The sequence below is a fragment of the Magnolia sinica genome, chromosome 13, assembly GCF_029962835.1.
Source record: "Magnolia sinica isolate HGM2019 chromosome 13, MsV1, whole genome shotgun sequence".
Lineage (NCBI taxonomy): Eukaryota > Viridiplantae > Streptophyta > Magnoliopsida > Magnoliales > Magnoliaceae > Magnolia > Magnolia sinica.
In genome coordinates this window covers 69,787,387-69,804,166 of record NC_080585.1, presented here as the reverse complement: position 1 = coordinate 69,804,166, position 16,780 = coordinate 69,787,387, and the positions used below count along the sequence as shown (strand labels likewise).

The 16,780-nt window shown below is 39.6% G+C and overlaps 1 protein-coding gene and 1 pseudogene across 2 annotated transcripts; both read right to left on the bottom strand.

Annotated features, from left to right (window-relative positions):
• Positions 1–4,296, bottom strand: part of LOC131224306 (taxadiene 5-alpha hydroxylase-like) — a 95,915-nt pseudogene extending 91,619 nt beyond the window's left edge.
• A 757-nt stretch (positions 4,297–5,053) lies between these two features.
• On the bottom strand, positions 5,054–13,869 carry LOC131223843 (probable serine/threonine-protein kinase PBL11). Of its 2 annotated transcripts, none has more exons than XM_058219368.1 (5): positions 13,724–13,869; positions 10,866–11,558; positions 7,703–7,960; positions 6,763–6,882; positions 5,054–5,903 (listed from the first exon to the last, which is right to left on the bottom strand). In XM_058219368.1, exons 2-5 carry the CDS (start codon positions 11,502–11,504, stop codon positions 5,256–5,258), a joined length of 1,665 nt encoding a protein of 554 aa, XP_058075351.1. In that variant the 5' UTR covers positions 11,505–11,558; positions 13,724–13,869; the 3' UTR covers positions 5,054–5,255. The 2 variants fall into 2 exon arrangements, with proteins under 2 accessions (XP_058075351.1, XP_058075352.1); XM_058219369.1 differs by having other exon boundaries at positions 5,054–5,885.
• Between the last annotated feature and the right edge of the window lie 2,911 nt (positions 13,870–16,780).

Sequence of the window (16,780 nt, the reverse complement as noted above, 5' to 3'; positions counted from 1 at the left end):
CTTTTTTTCGTTGTGTGAAAATAATTTTCAAAATACCATAATAGAAAGTTAAGACAATATCTGTTTGCCGGTTCACATAAATCTGTCACTGATACCAACTGAAGTAACCCAAGTTCAAAATGTTGAATCACACGTTTGAATTAATAAACAAAGAGAAGGTGATGTGTAGGGGTGTCAACGAGTTGGGTTTGGGCCGGGCCAAGCCCTGCCAAGCCCGACCCAGCATGTTTATACAGGGCTTCGCCCAAGCCGGTAATTGGGATTGAATGGGAGATGATTTTTTTTGTGAATTGGAGGGAGATTTGAAATGAAATTTTTTTTTTTTTTTTCTAAATTTGAGGGAAAAGAAAAGCTTTTGGAGTTGACTTTGAAAGGGAGAAAGATAGGAGGAAACAGCTATTTCGGAAGAGAGAGAGAGAGAGAGAGAGAGAGAGAGAGAGAGAGAGGCGTCAGATATCTACATCCAAGCCCACCTGATTTAGAAACAGGTTCGATTTTTAAGTCCGAACCTGGACCTCGGGCTTATACTCCAATCCAAGTCTAGCCCAAGGTGGACCAGGCCCGAAAGCCCAACAGGCCAACTTAGGCCATTGACACCCCTAGATATCTGAATCGAACCCTTATCTAAAAATTCAAATTCCATAATCAAATCAGATAAAACTCCCTGCCAACCAAGGAAGACGAGCTCAACACATTGATTGTAAGTTAAACCTAGTTCTAACCTCTACAGGCCAATTCAACTTCGGAAAAAGAAAATTGAAAGAGAATGTTTTAGTCTTTTGCATCATTTGACGGGAGTGGCTCATAGCAGCTCTAGGTCAAGTACGGAGCTGTAAGGGCCTGTTTGATTTCTGAGAGCCCATGTAATTACCCCCGTAAATGGGTAATTATTACCATTTCACATGTTTGATTATCAAATGAATTTCTGCCTTAGAAACCGGTTCAAAAGAGTTAATTTAAATTCGTGGACCCCAATGTGATGTGTATTATATATCCATTGCGTCCATCCGTTTTACCAAAATATTTTGAGGCATAATCCAAAAAATGAGGCAAATCCAACACTCAAGTGGCTCACAACAAAAGAAATAGTGGCCCCAAGAGATTTTTAACAGTAAGTGTACAATTTCCTTATTCCCATGGCGTGGTCCACTTGAGATGTGGATATGCCTCATTTTTTGGCTCATGCCATAAATTCAGCTGGCATAATGGATAAACGATGTAGATAATCAACATGCATCATGGTGGGACCCACAATTATTTTGTGGCTTTCTCGGTTTTTGTGTCTAAAGAGTAGCCCATCAAATCAAGCATTGGGAATAGTGCTATAAATGCTGGGGAAATAATTATTACCCATTTACTGGGTATTTACCACTGAATTGAAAATTCATAAAGGCCCTAAAGGTTCTTACCCTTGTTTGTTGCAATCATGCCATATTTTTTTTCTCTCTCCTGGACATCTACCGAGGCACTAATGTCTTGGATATTAGTAACGAGATGTATTCTTTCTTTGTTAGCATAGACTATCCTGAGCCATTTATGCATAAGATTGTGATGAAGGGTTTGTTTGGATGCATGCAAGAATCATGGAAAGAAGTTCCTATAAAGGAAAGTTTTTCATGTAACAACGCTCTTTGTTTTAGCTAGGAAAGCAAAAATGGACACATTTTTGGAGAGAGAATCCAGTTGAGAAGTGGCTCATACAATCTTGGGCGATGCAAAACATGAACATTTTACACTTATGAAGAAATCTATCCATATGTGACGCAGGGATGGACATGATGAGGTTGAACACCGTCTTCCTCAAGGATAATTTACTTCAAATCCATGGAGCTTCTCACTCCTCACAGAGATTCCTCGAATGCTCAAGGAGAGATAGAAATAAATTCTAATAAAATTGAAAATAAATTAGTTGATGATAAAAACGTACAACCCTTTAAATAGTAATACCAAATCTGGAAAGAAGTTTCAGAATCAAACTCCAACTCAAACTCTCTAAAATTGTGACTTACTATTTATAGACAGTCATGATTTCCACTAGACTTCATGGTTTTCGGCCAAAAATAGTTAGTGTCCAAGTTAGCCTAACCACATTTTTCTCCTAATTTTTCTAAGACCTTTTCATGTTAGGCACAACTCCTAAAACTCAATGGATCAAAAGTTATGATTGAACCAAAACTTATTATAAATAGTAAAACAGAAATAAAATGGATTTTCAACCATCGATCTATGGAATCTCGCAAATTCAGCGGGGGGCAAACCGGTGTAGCGGGTTGGTTGGCTAAAGTATTTCTCATACCCAAAATCATACATGGTATGTCAAGTAACTCATTCCAATTTGTGAGATATGCTTGTTTTAAGGTTCTTACGGTCATGATCGCTTCCACCTTCCATCGGGCCTTCTTTGATCCATCTTGGACATGAAAGTGTCCGCAATGTGCTCTACATCAATACATGATCGCTTTAATGCATCTTCAATGTGATTTGGCTCCGCAGAAACAATAACTAGTGGAAAGAGTTTCCATAAATGAGGAAGTTTCTCGCATTTAGATGCACGGAGATATCTGGAAGCAGTTTCTCTCTGGAAAGACTTTCCTCCAGAAACGAAAAATTCTCTTTCTTTCATAAAAGATAGTTTGATTTTTCCACAACATATATTTCCTTCTTAGAAGGTCATAACCTCTGCTGTCTTTCCTCCTCTTCGAGCCAAATATAAACTCATGATTATATGGAATCTCAATTCCATAATTCAGATATTCAAGAAAGGTCATCTCATGCCTTACGATTCCATGCATTCAAACTATCCGTTGAGGGATTCACCATCAGGTGCTTCAAATCCTGTTAGACAATTGTGCTTTAAAAAAAAAAAAAAAGAAAAAAAGAAAAAAACAGAATGGAGCTCTCTTGCCATTTCAGCTGGTTTGACAAATTTTCACACATCCTAGAAAAATGCCATTTTCCAATTGAAGTAGGTCGTGTTTAAATAGAGTGCAATTTCCACTTGTACCGTTTTCCAAACATCCCGATGGTAGCATTATAATGGGATTTTTGCCCCAAAATTCCTCTGGGCTGCACTTGAATTTGGATGTTTTTGGGTGACGTACATTTTTTTATGGTGTGGCTCACTTTTATGATTGAATCGTTCATATTTTATGTTTGTCTAATCATTCTCTTGGTTTGTTGGATGGATTGAATGTCATATAGATACCATGTGGGTCCAACAATTCTCAATATTACCACTTTTTAAAGGAATGAAATAAAGGGAGCATTTTGGTCAATTCATCCCTACAAAAACACCTCCCAAAAATAACAATTAGTCAAGGAAATATGATGACACGGGAATTACTTGAGATTTTTTGAAGTAGAAAACCCTAGAGTAATTTGTTCATGTCACAAACTATCTAAATGTCTTGAGGTACCATGATCATTACAATAGCAATGACTAGAGTCCATACCTGTAACAAATGTTGCTTTACCAGAGAGCCCATCTCCCCAACAATCCTTTGCAGGCTTTCTGGCTTCAAGAAAGTAAGCATTCCACCCCTGACTAGTTTATGCCTGTTTCGTGCAAGTTAAAAAATGCTATGTTTACCCAAGATAGATACAACCATGGCAGGCTGATTGCTTCTGATGGTGTCGTCCTTGGCATTGAAGATGAACCTGTTACCGGCTTGACCAATAATATGAACCACTGGAGAGCCTAAGATCGAGGTCTTGAAGACCGGTCCATACTTAGCCACCCGACTCTCTACCCATTCCCAGTTCTTGTTTTGCTTCTAAGCTTCTAAGCCCTCATAAAGCTTATAGTTTCTCCGATGAACGGGAATCCTAATGACCCAGGAGGCAGCTTTTTCCTGTTCAAGTAGGAAATTTTGAATTTGAAATACCCTCCAAAAATAACTAATATCACTAGGACGACAGCAAGAAATATGCTTTGGACATTAGGTGAGGCTTGTACAAGGCTGGTGAAGATAGCATCCATTTCAGGTGCCAAAAGGATCTAATTTCTCCTCCCTGTATCAAAGGACTGGGGAAGCCCAATTCAATAGGAGACTCGGAAGGAGAGTGGGGGAGTTATTGTAGAGTTAATACAATCTTAGTCTACATTTGTAGTGAAGATGTTTGGATTGATTCAACACCCCAAATGAGGCCGGCATGGGAATCATAAATCAGCTTGTCCTCTTCATTTGGATGGAGAATCAATTTCTATAGTAGAGAGGTCAAGATTCAGTTGGGTTTGAGAAGAATCATCTGATTGTGACTGGATGATACAAAATGGTCTACAGGTCTGGTCGAAACAAAGGTCGTTGGTATCAGTGTTTCAGATCACCAAAGAATAGAATATGCTGTAATTCATTCATTACCAATGTAGGATAGCCTGATTTATATCACACTAGTGAATTTGGTCATTGTTTTATTCAGTCTGTAAACATCCCAAAACGTCATTCATGAGGCATGCAGCATAATGAATGTTCCCCTCAGCCCAAAAATCAAGCCAATCTCTACTCAAAGGTGAGCCTAACATGCACACAAGATTTCAATGTGGTGCAGCTCACCTAACAGGAGGACCAGCATGCTCTGTTGGCTACGATGCTAATGGTTTCGGGCTAGGGTATGGATTCCTGTGACTTTTCAAATAGGTTCCTTTGTCACATACACACAAGCAACCCCTGACAAAGGGGAAATCAAGAATGCTCAGCCTAATTGCAATCCTTATGGAGGATTGATGTGAAATCATTCATTCCAAATATACAATGCTCAGGCTAATTGCAATCCTCCTTATGGAGGATTGATCCCAAATCATTCACTCAGTGTGACCACTGGTGGGTGGGTTGATGCTGTCGAAAGCTCACCCATGTGACAGTCCATCCAACAATGGCTACACATGAACCAAGAGAAGAAAATATAGACTGCAATACTGTGATGAAATTTTTGGTCTCTCACTGGTGCATGCCTGCCTCCAAACAAAATGACAGCCCAAATGGAAACCTATACAGCTTAAGGCTGACACCAAATAGAAAACACAAACTGGAGGCCTCACACGAGAAATTTCCAATGAGTAAAAACTGATACAGATCCATTCCCAAAAACAAGGCTTACACTCTTCTTCTTTATATCTACAAATGGCCATCTTCTCATTTACATTTTAATGAGTAATAAAAGGGTGGAAGCACCACATCTTTATCATTTATACTATGTTAAATCATAAACAAAGAAACCCCCAAAAAAATGAAAATAAGGAAAAATACTATCAACAATCAAAATCCTTCAACCCCAGGCCGCCGAACCATCGGCACCGGCATTTTCCGGCCATCATCTGTTGGACTGTCTTCCATCGATACCATTGAGCATGACCTAGGAGGAAGTGGGATGGGAATAGATGGTGGTCGTGTGGGAGAAACCGAGGGGCGGATTCTAGAAGGTGGGGACGGTGAAAAACTCAATCTGGGTGCTAGTGTAACAACCCCATTGAGGCTCGGAGACCGCAGCATATGCTTCCTGCTGATCGTTGCGGGCTCTTGGAGTGGGAACCAACAAGAATACTTCATGTCTTGAATGTTCTTGAGGGATTCCACAATGGTTCTCATGGTTGGCCTTTCTGAGGGGTCCTTCTGAAGGCACTTTAGAGCTAGGTCAGCAACAGTCCGGGCTGCTTTGGTGGGGACACGGCCTTTCAGCCTTGGGTCCATGATCAAGGACAGCCGGGAATCATCTGCTAGAAAAGGCCAGCTCGATTTGACCAGGTTCCGGTCTTCCTTGGGGTGGCGGCTGTCAAGATTCTTCCGGCCAGTGAGCAATTCAAGAAGAACAATTCCGAAGCTCCATACATTGCTCTTAGGAGTGAGTAATCCTCTCTCCAAAGTTTCCACTGAAAGATTTGCCATCGCCTGAATTTCAAACAAAGGCTTCACAAATTATATTAAGTAAACAAGGATTACCAGAGCCAATTCATACAGGAGTCCATCTGCTTTATGACCTAGCCCAAAAATCAGATGGTTATCTCATCAGGTGGGCCACATGCGTAAGATAACAGTGGCTATTGTATAAATTTGCAAATGGTCCAGTATCAACATAGAGATGCTGCCACCCGACAAGTGCAACAGCCTAATTTGTTTGCCACATCAGCTCAGCAGTGGGGTCTACCTGCTATGCAGCTTGGATCACCAACAATTTGGCACCAGTGGCCATTGTTGGGTGGTGCGGCCTCAGCAGAACTGAATTATAAACCCAGGTTCAGGAAATTCATCCATTCAAATTTGGAGGTTTGCTAGCCCCACACACACAACCCTCCACACATGGCTACACATGCCAATCTGGGACAGACACAAGATATTGGAGCTGCATATGAGGTGGAATCCACCATATGGATCATCTAGCCAAAAGCTCACCCTTGTCAACTATTAAGTTAGGCCCCACATACACGAAAACAATGGACTTGATTCACGTCTGAAGCACCTTAGTTGACTGGCCCCCCGAGTTCCTGGCTGGATGATCTACAAGGTGGGTCCCACTGACAAACAAGTCAGGTGTAATGCACATATGCGAAGTTGACACATGTACCATGTGTGCGGCTACCCTTCTCTCAAGATTGAATATAATTCACCACCCTGTCTGTGTTTGGTAATAAAATAGTGTAAAGTTCTATCCTCTTGGCAAAAGTAGGAAAAAAAAATAAAAATAAAAAAATAGTGTATTTATTAATGATACGAGGAGGTGATATCAACTCCATCGGTATTATATGATATGTTGATTTAAAGAACTTACTGCAGAGCTATTTGTGATCTCTGGATCTGGACAGTAGCTAACGCATCCATAACCTGAAAGCTTTGCACTAAAATCTTTGTCTATCTGTATACTTGCTGCAGAGAACTCATTGTACATGGCCTGAAGATATGACAATATCAATGATACGGTATATGTAAGAATTGCTACACTTTGTAAATGCAACTGCTGAGGTGACAAATTGTGATCAGGCCCAAGGATATTTCTTCAGCATCCTTGTTTAGTATGTAGACATAGGGTAATGGAACGCAGTTATAGACGGTTGATCGGGTGGTCCCCACCAAGCATGGGTGATCTCCCTAATTGAAAGATTCTAGCAACCCATAATCTTTCGGCTTTTGCTGTTGAGAGAAAACCATTGTTGTATCTTAATTGTACATTAGCATGCCTGCAGTCTCCATGGATGGAGGAATGATCACATACAACCATAGCATGCCAAGCATACCATGCAACACTATTTTTATGTGTCTGTTCCAAATGTGGGACACATGAACTGTGCAAAAGGTGGGAATCATCATGAAGATCGCCTGATGTGAAAATCAGAAAGACACTAATCAAGTGGACAACACCTGCGTGTTGGGTCATATTGTCATCCATCCATTGATTTCACTGGTATGATCTTGCCCACCTGATGAGTGGATCGGTCTTGTTTTCATGCAAGGTGAACTTCATGATGGGGCCCAAGTTTTACATCACCAGGATGTCCAACATGGGTTACCAAGCATGCCTAGCATGCTACAGTTCTATGATGTCATCTCTCTAGTTGGGAATTGCTCATCCACAGTGACCTCATCAGATCAACAATTTTGATACATTTACATTGGCCCCACTTGTATAAACTTGTGAAAGAGGATACTATATACATATTCCTGGGCTGAGTATTGCATGCAATTCCACTCACTAAACAGCCAAGTTCTAGTACCTGGAAAGGCCCTTCCTCGTGTAAAAATGCAAGACCTTGTGCAGCACATAGAGCCACTTTCATTCTGGCACCCCAGTCAATGGGAGGCCCATCAGATTGCCCATACAACAGACGATCTAAGCTTCCATGGAAAAGCCGCTCGTAAACCAACATCCGTTGCTCAGAACCCTCACGTGCATGAAAACCAAGCAATTTACACAGCTGGGGATGTTGCAGCGTCGCGAGTTTGTTAATCTCATTCACAAATTCCTTAAAACCCTGCAGAAACACAAGCAATGATATTTTCTTAGCTCTCATGCTCTATTTATATAGATCAGGATATAGGCCCTTAAAGAAAGCCCACTGTGCCAATGCCAGTAACTCATCAGGTGTATCAAAGAGTTAAGAAATAATAACAATTCAACAAACATCAACGGCACACACACACTCTAGATGAATGATACTTTCATGCCTTGCACACATAATCTCCCACTGCCATTTCAAAATGGGACCTGCTGAGAGTGATCTGGATCTTGAGTATGTCTGCCATGTGTTCCCATGGTAAGTTGGTAACTTGCGTGTGAAAAGGTGTGTGATAAGCCACTCATACACTTTGGGATCTTTTTTATAGGGCCGCGCTACTCCCATAGGCATATGAACGGGTATCACTTGAGCTAATGGAGCACCGTGGGTGAACAACTTTGTGGAGAATGGCTAGACTCCTATGTTAGTTTCGCACCATTAAAAAAATGGTGGTGACTCATCCTCCTCATATGTAGCACCAACATGCAGCTACCCAGACCATCCAAATTGTGTAGCCCATTGTGAATGGAGTGGGTTCCATTTAGGCACGTATATCTAAAATCACACTGTCAATCAATCCTAACCATCGAATTAATGGCCACCCAGTGGTTGGTTAAAGGGTATAAATATAATGTGGTCCAAATCTAAAGGTACAGATCAGATGGTTAACATTATCTTCTTAGTGCAATCTTTCACAGTTGGGCATGATTTAGGTATGGATTTGGGTACCATTATGCCAAGGGCACATTTGAAGAGTCACCACCATTTTTTTAAATGGAGTAGAACCAAGATTGGGCCCTAGCACAAGCCACCCCCCATTTAGGACTCGGTTAGCAAAAGTTACCCTAACCACATACCTACATGTGTAATGCCAGCATTTTCTATTTTTTTAAGCATTTTGACATAATATGCACATGCAAGTCAAACACTATCTTGCATAAGCAGGAGGAATAAACAAGAAATACACTGTATGGGGCCAGTTGTGAAACAGAGGAACTTCATTTTAATAAGAAATTGGCCAACAAAAGGCATATGGAAAACTGTTCAACTTCAACGATACAGGGGAACAGTGAATCAGTTGTACCCTTGTCATGCATACCAACCATTGATCAATTTTGGCATTATGTCAGCTGATTGATAGGTGCTTCAACTGCAAGAAGGTGGACAATAAATGCAGAAGCACACCATGCTAGAAAGCAACCCAAGAATGAGGGCATCAAAGGACCAGGGTAAGGCCCAGGCTAAGCATTAAAAAATAAATAAATAAATAATAACTAATAATAATAATAATAATAGGACTAATCTGAACCGTTCAGAATACAGGCCCAATCCAACCACAAGGTGTTGAGCCCACCAGGAAAAAACAAGCATAACGTGCACACAAGAGTGGTTCAAATTATCACTCTAAAGCAAGGTGTTCCGTATCTGTTACGATATAGCTGTAAAGGGCGATACATATAGGTAACGGCCATGACCGTTACACGATATGAGAGTGAAACGGGGCAGTTGGTTTTTTGGGGCCATAACTGCCATTACAGGCATAACAACTGTTACCCCCATAACAGTCAAAAAATGACCACTTTTTTCCCAATTTAAATCCATTTTCACCTTATTTTTTCATTTTTTTTCATTCAAAAAACTTTTCTAAATTATTCTACAACAAATTTCAACCACTCTTACTATAGTTTTTTGGATTAAAACTGTATATTGAAGCGATTTGAACGAATAGAAGATTCGAGGGCCATTTTTTCAAAAAATTGTAAAAAGTGGTATTTATGCATTTTTTTCCCCCCGATTTCTAATCCTGATGCTTGATTGTGATGTGTAAATATTAGAGACACATAACTATATTCATAAATTCACCAAACAACCAAATACAACACTCACCAAAGAGTGGACTGTTACACTACCATAAAAATGTTCAAAACAAAAATAAATAAAATGAATAATACATAGTTGGAATATTTACATTATTCTAAATTTTCTAAATATTTTCTAAAAATTTTTGGATTAAAAAAAAAATTCAACTGTTACAAGGGTCGTAACAGTCGTTACGCCCCCGTATCGGCCGTTACATTCGTTATGCACCTGTAACAGCCGTTACAGTTGATACCCGTATCAGTAACAGTTGTGACCGTTATGTTACGGCTGATAACTGTATCGGTAATGATGGTGACCGTTACGGCTACCATTACCGATATGGAATACCTTGCTCTAAAGGTAAATCTAAAAAGTTACATGCCCCAAAAGACAGAAATGCATAGGGTCAACTTGTGCTAGCAAATCATAGGTTAACCATGCTTTTTCAGAACACAGTACCTTGGGGTTTTAGCCGCCTTCTGATAGAGAGACAGAATGCCGAAACGACACCAAATAGATAGAAGATGGCTGAGATGCCATTGTGTTTTCACAAAAGATTATTTGTAACATTGATTTGTTCTTTCCCTTTGCTAGACTAAATTTTGGAGTCCATTCACTATAATAAGCTAGTTTCGGATGTTAGGATTTCAAATCCCACTTTTCCCACCCATGTATTTATGCATGAGATCTGGGATATTCATCACATGGCCCCATCATGCATATGACATGGCCTGACAAGAGAATGACCTGATGACCGGTCCACTATCTGAGCAACATGTGCACATTGAAATCAGACCACCAATTAATCTCTTTAACTGTCCATTTTCTGTACACATATGGCTGATCTGATGACCGGTCCAGCCCGATTTTTCAGGTCACAGCACAAACACAGAGGATCCCACCAATGAATAGCCTGAGCATTGGCACATGCAGGGACTTACTCAAACAAGTAGCCTTCCCATTCCTTAACCAAGCACAAGTACATGATCGACACAACGGAGGCATGGGAACAATATAGTACCTGAGTAGAAGGATGAAGGCGAGTAACGGTGGCCTCGAGCTTCTTGGAACCTGATGCATCGTCTCCAAAAGAAGCTCTGTAAACCATGGATGAAAGACCCTCAGACATCCATCTCTCTGGTGAGAAATGTTGGCAAGCAGCCGCAATTTCTTCGTAGGAGAAGTTTCTAAGACCTGTCAATGGAGGCAAAGGCAGAGGACCAGATGCAAAAATAGGTCCACTGGCGGTGCTTGACTTGAAGCTTCCCATATTCCTCAAAACAGCAGTACTTTGAGGTGATGGAAGAGGGAGAGGTTGTGCGCTTGGGGCCCGTTGTTCCTTCGCTAATCCACCTCGACCCTTGGATTCTTCCTGTTCATCATATTCCATGGCTGCAAGGGCATCCCTCTCAGCCACATGCAGGCTTGAAGGAGCAGATAATGCACGGGTTCTACTATTGGTGGTACGGTGATTAACTGATTGGACAGGCTTAGCTCTAGTTCTGAAGCTTGGAGGGGCAGATTGGAGAGATCGTCCTTGGGTTTGTGGTTCGGGAAGTGTGGTGGGTGCAATCTCATGGGGGTTGACAGTTTTGCTGATGATGCAAGTGGGCTGCTCGCATTTCTTCTTCTTGCTTTTTAAGACTGTGAAACAGCCCATCTTTAGTTGGGTTTGAGTTCAGTTTCCCTCCGTTACGATAGATTCAATTTATTCCTGCAAAAAGAGATGGCAGAATATAAATCAGTTAAAACCACAAATTTTTCAAGAACCGTGAGGGCACCAAGAAGGCATCAAAATTAAACAAAGAACACAGACTTTTATACAAGCGAGCAATTGTAAGATCAAAACACTGCCAGAACTTAAAGGACCCAAAGAAGAAGAAAAAGAAAGATAGAAGAAGAAGAAAGAAAGAAAGAGAAGGAAAGGATCAAGTCAAAGCACACCTCAATAGAGAGAGAGAGAGAGAGAGAGAGAAGGAAAACCTTCAATTCAAGCAAACCTAAATAAGAGTTTCAAACTTTCCCAAAGAAATTCAAAGAACGCCTCACCAACGAAAATATAAATATCACAGAAACATAAAACAATTTATAAAAAAAAGAAAAAAAGAAAAAAAAAGAAACTGCAGATTCTTTTCTTTTTTTAATTTTTCCTTTGTAAAAACCTAGCAATAGGATCGAAGAACCTGATAAACTGCTCAATTCACGGAAATCGCTGCCCAATTCACATGGCTTCATCTAAATTATTCAAAGGAAAACATGCCGAGAAATCAATTCACAATATAAGAGAAGAACGGAATCCATATGAATCCTTGCCAAGGATCCAAAGTCCAACCAATAACTGATTCAGTTCCTACAATAACTATCGAACTCACACAAATCCATCTGATCTTTTTTTCCAAATAGAACCTCTGCTTGGCAATCAAACCCTTGTATGCGATAATCAAAATAGCTGAAAATAAAATAAAATAAATAGTAATGAATTCCATAGGAAATCTGCTTGTGCCGCTAGTAAACAACTCACGATTTTTGGGGTCTCTACTTTCAGTATAACTCCCAAAAACCATGAAACGGTACTTGTGTGGATTTAAAAGGTCTCTTTCTCCCAAATATATATATATATATATATATATATATATATATATATATATATATATATATATATATACACACACACACACTAAAAAAGCAGAAATTGCAGAATCATATATTACTTTCCTCCACTCTAGATAAATAAAAAATAAAAGATAATAATAAATAATAAAAGCTTGATTTCCTCGAAGTTTGTATTCATCAAACTCCAATAAAATTCATGAATTTCTCTGTTGAAAGCCGAAGAACGAAAAAACTATTTTACTTTGAAAGGATCCAAATTACAATTAGAAGTCAAAAGAATACCACAAATAACCACCTTAAAATAGCAAAAATGATAATATCGTCCTGAGTAGAATATATGTCGAACAGAACAGGAAAAAAAAAAAAGAAAAAGGAATTTGGAATTCCAATGAAATAATGGAAATAAGAGGAACTCAGGAATGAACAAATTTCGCATTTAAAGCCCCATTCTAACCTGGCAGTGAATCAATTCCTGCAATAGTTCCAAACAGAAAATCTATTCTGAATCCTTCCCAAAACAAAAAAACAAAAAAAAACAAAAACAAAACAAAAAAAAAAAAAAACTTCGAAAATTACCAAAAGTGACATCCAATAACCGAAACAGATCATGAAATTCTCCATCTCAGGAATAAATAAATAAACATGAAGGATAAAAAAGATTGAACAAAACAGCATTAACGAATTTCTAAGAAAATTACAAGAATTCAATTAACAAAAAAATGATTCTTTCGGAAAATTATTGAAAACGAAAATGAGCAGAATTTAACCTCAGAGAATCTTTGCAACTCGATATAAAACATCGATTCCATAAAATGGAAAAAAAAAAAAAGAAAAGAATTTTTCAGAAGCCCATCAAAACAGGAACAGGGATAATTTCACAAATATTCCCAAAACCTCAACATCATACGCCGAAAAAAAAAAAAAAAAAAACTGAGAAAATTACCAAAAGGGCACCTCAAATTCGTCAAAAACAAGCACCAAATTCTAGCAAATTTTTGGAAAAAGTGCAAAACAAAAAATTGACAAATCTAACCTCCAAAGAATCCATTCTGCTCACTCCAATTTCCGATTCAACAAAAATCAGAAAAAAAAAAGAAGCACAAAATAGACAAATCTTTTATGAAATCACCATAAAATATGACCTCAAAATTCCAAAAAAAAAATAATAATAATAATCTCCAAATTCCATTCCAATACTCTCAGAATCTCCATCTCCCAAATAAAAGGAAAAAAAAAAAGTAGGAAACGAAAAATGACGATTCTAACCTTGAAAGAATCGCTGCAACTCACCGTCTCCGACTCTCTCTCTCTCTCTCTCTCTCTCTGGGAGCAGATTCAACAGGGAAGAAAAATCAAAGGAAGAAAACAAAAGAAAGCCCTCGTTTTGTTCGATCACTCAAAAGCAATAAGAGAAATAAATTGAAAAAAGCTAAAACCCTAATAACTAATAACTTTTGTACTCGCGCGCGTGAGATTTAACTAAGCTCCTCGCGTTTCATACGAAGAAATTCCCTAACTTTCTGACATCTGGTCCATTGATTAACTACAAATTCCTTGATAATTTTCTAATCTAGTTCATTTTATCAAGATAGTTAGAATGAAACATATATCAATACTTTTATCCAACTTATGTTCTTCTTACGAAATTAAGAAACTACCTTTTGGTTTATTAATGGGTTGGATATTTTATATGTATTTTAATTTTACAAGTGTGACGTGAACTTATTCAATCATCTCAAGCGAGCGAATACATTCAGATTTCTAAAGAGAGAAAGAGGGCTGCAGCAGTCAAACCTATTTAAAGGAGATGACGTTGAAAAAAGCAACCGAAACGGTTTTATATTCCGACTACGATGGAAATACCCCTGCTTTTTGAATAAATAACATAAGAGAGGACTCGGTTGCATACAGTGCGGGAGCAACTTATTGGTACTGTTGTCTCATGATCAGAACCGTTTAAAAGGTGGGCCTCACAAAGGATAAGTCAGCGATAGCTCATGGTTTGTCCATTGGGACCTGCCTCTTGAACGGTTCTGCTCGCTCCTCCATATGTCCAACTTTCCAACGGTTCTCCACAAACGCGCCCCGGTTTTCTGGTGGCCCCGAGATCCGGTCCGTCCGCTCATTTTGTTCGCATGGAAAAAAAATGATGCTTTTAAATGATCAGCCGTTCGTCCACATTCAACTAACCATTACGGCTGAACCACTGAGCAGCTTGGTCTAATTTTGGTTAGCACGTTAGGACACATACCTCACTGTTGGGGCCGCATCCTACTTGGGAATCGATGTCAGTGTTAAAACAGATGTTATCTTAATTCAGTCTACTTAGGAGGCTTGTTTTGATTGCAAGTTACTTCGCATGGTTATTAATATGCTTAGGTAATTTATTTTAATTATATATATATATATGGAAAAGGTATTATGCTCACCTCCCGATAAGCTCCCATGAGGTTGAGCTGTGTGGGCCCCACCGTGATGCGTGTCAACCATCAACACTGTGCATTTTATGGGTCCCCTCTAAATTATGGGATATCCCAAAAATCAACCGTATACGGAACTCAGGTGGGCCATACCATCTAAAATCATGTGAAGACATGCCAAAAACATATAAAAGTACTTGGTGGGGCCCACCTGAGTTTTTAATGCTGCTGAAACTTGGTCTGAACCCTCATCCAAGTGGGACACACATAATGGATGGGCTGGATTTGCAAACCACATCTCGGTGGCCTAAAAAAGATTATGAATGCTTTAATAGTGCACGGCCCCTCCCCACGATGGAATGGTGCATCTGACTCATGGGGTAGATGTGTGAAACACATTATGGTGGGGCCCACACAACTCGACCTCATGGGACGGTCTCGTGAGGCCGAGCGCATAGTACCTTTTCCCATATATATATATATATATATATATATATATATATATATATATATATATATATATATATATATAAATATATAAAGTGAGGAGAGAGATGCATGGAAACTCCATCAAGCGTGATGCACAACTGCATTTTTGTAGACTCCAGTTAGGGCAATTTACAAGAAGGAAAAAACAAAAAAACAACGCATACAACTTAAGAAAGTTATAAAACAAAGAAAGTAGAAAAGGAAAGAAACAATACATCGGCTAATAAGCTAACACATGGCAGCACAACTGAATAAAATATCCAGATGAATTTAATATAGCAAATGTGATCTGCATTAGGAGATCATGAATAACAAGGAACATTGCTACCATGAAGACACGTGTCATCGTGCTTGGGAAGATGTTGAGTGATGTGTGGCAAAATGAAGGAGGCCATAGGCCCCGTGACGAGTAAAAATGGATGGGATAAGGAAGAGAGGTCAGCTTGGACCTTTGTGATCATCATGCGATCAGCTAACACCACTTACGAGTAGGAGCCCTCAACAATCAGAAAGTAATAATTCATTATCAGGAAAACAACTTATTCTTCGAGCTCGGCCATCAAGAGAAGAAGTATCTACACTCCCATTAGATGTCAAGCCTTTCCACGGTTCCATCCATTTTCGAGTTGCTCCTCGAAACATCTCTTGGTGAGGGCCTCTAAGGTACGACCCTATACCAGGCAAGAGTCTAAGCCGCTATACTTAGGGAAACTCTGTCCCATGCGGTAAGATGAAGAGGATGGTTATCCCCAATCATGTCTATATTCCACTAAGGAAAGGAGCTCAATCTCAGTGCTCAGACACGAATCCCAAGGACAGGTTGGCAGGTCAGCAATCTACTCTATACCAAAGAAAAACTTGACCACAGCTTACTAAAGAATCCAGGTCGACAAACTACCATTCAGAATGGTCGTGTAAGTCACCTCGGACTCTCCACCTGGCCTCCTACTACGTGTTGCTACTGGTTCACATTATCTAGATATTATCAAAGATACCTACCCGAGATCTCAGGAGAGGATCTCGGGAGACGACTGCAACACGCTTGAGATCTCGAGAGATATTCTTGATATGCTTGAGATACGATTTCCTCTACAACACGCCCCTGCTAAATAGGGAGATCACCCTCTAACCACGGCCTCCTTTCAACTATAAATAGAAGCATCCCTAATGGTGAAATGTACACAACCAAATGCAGAAAATACTTCCAAAAGCCTTACGTTCTACTAAGACCTAGTTTGCCTATCTGACGTTGGCATCGGAGGGTCCCCTGCTGCAGCTAGGGTCTCATCTTTATCTTCTCTTACAGGCATCAAGTGGTCAAAGGAGGACGTCCAGATTTCTGCATCAACAAGCTTCATGGTGGCATAAAAAGAAGTCATGACCGTTGTTTTAGCTGTTAGTGATGCTTCTCATA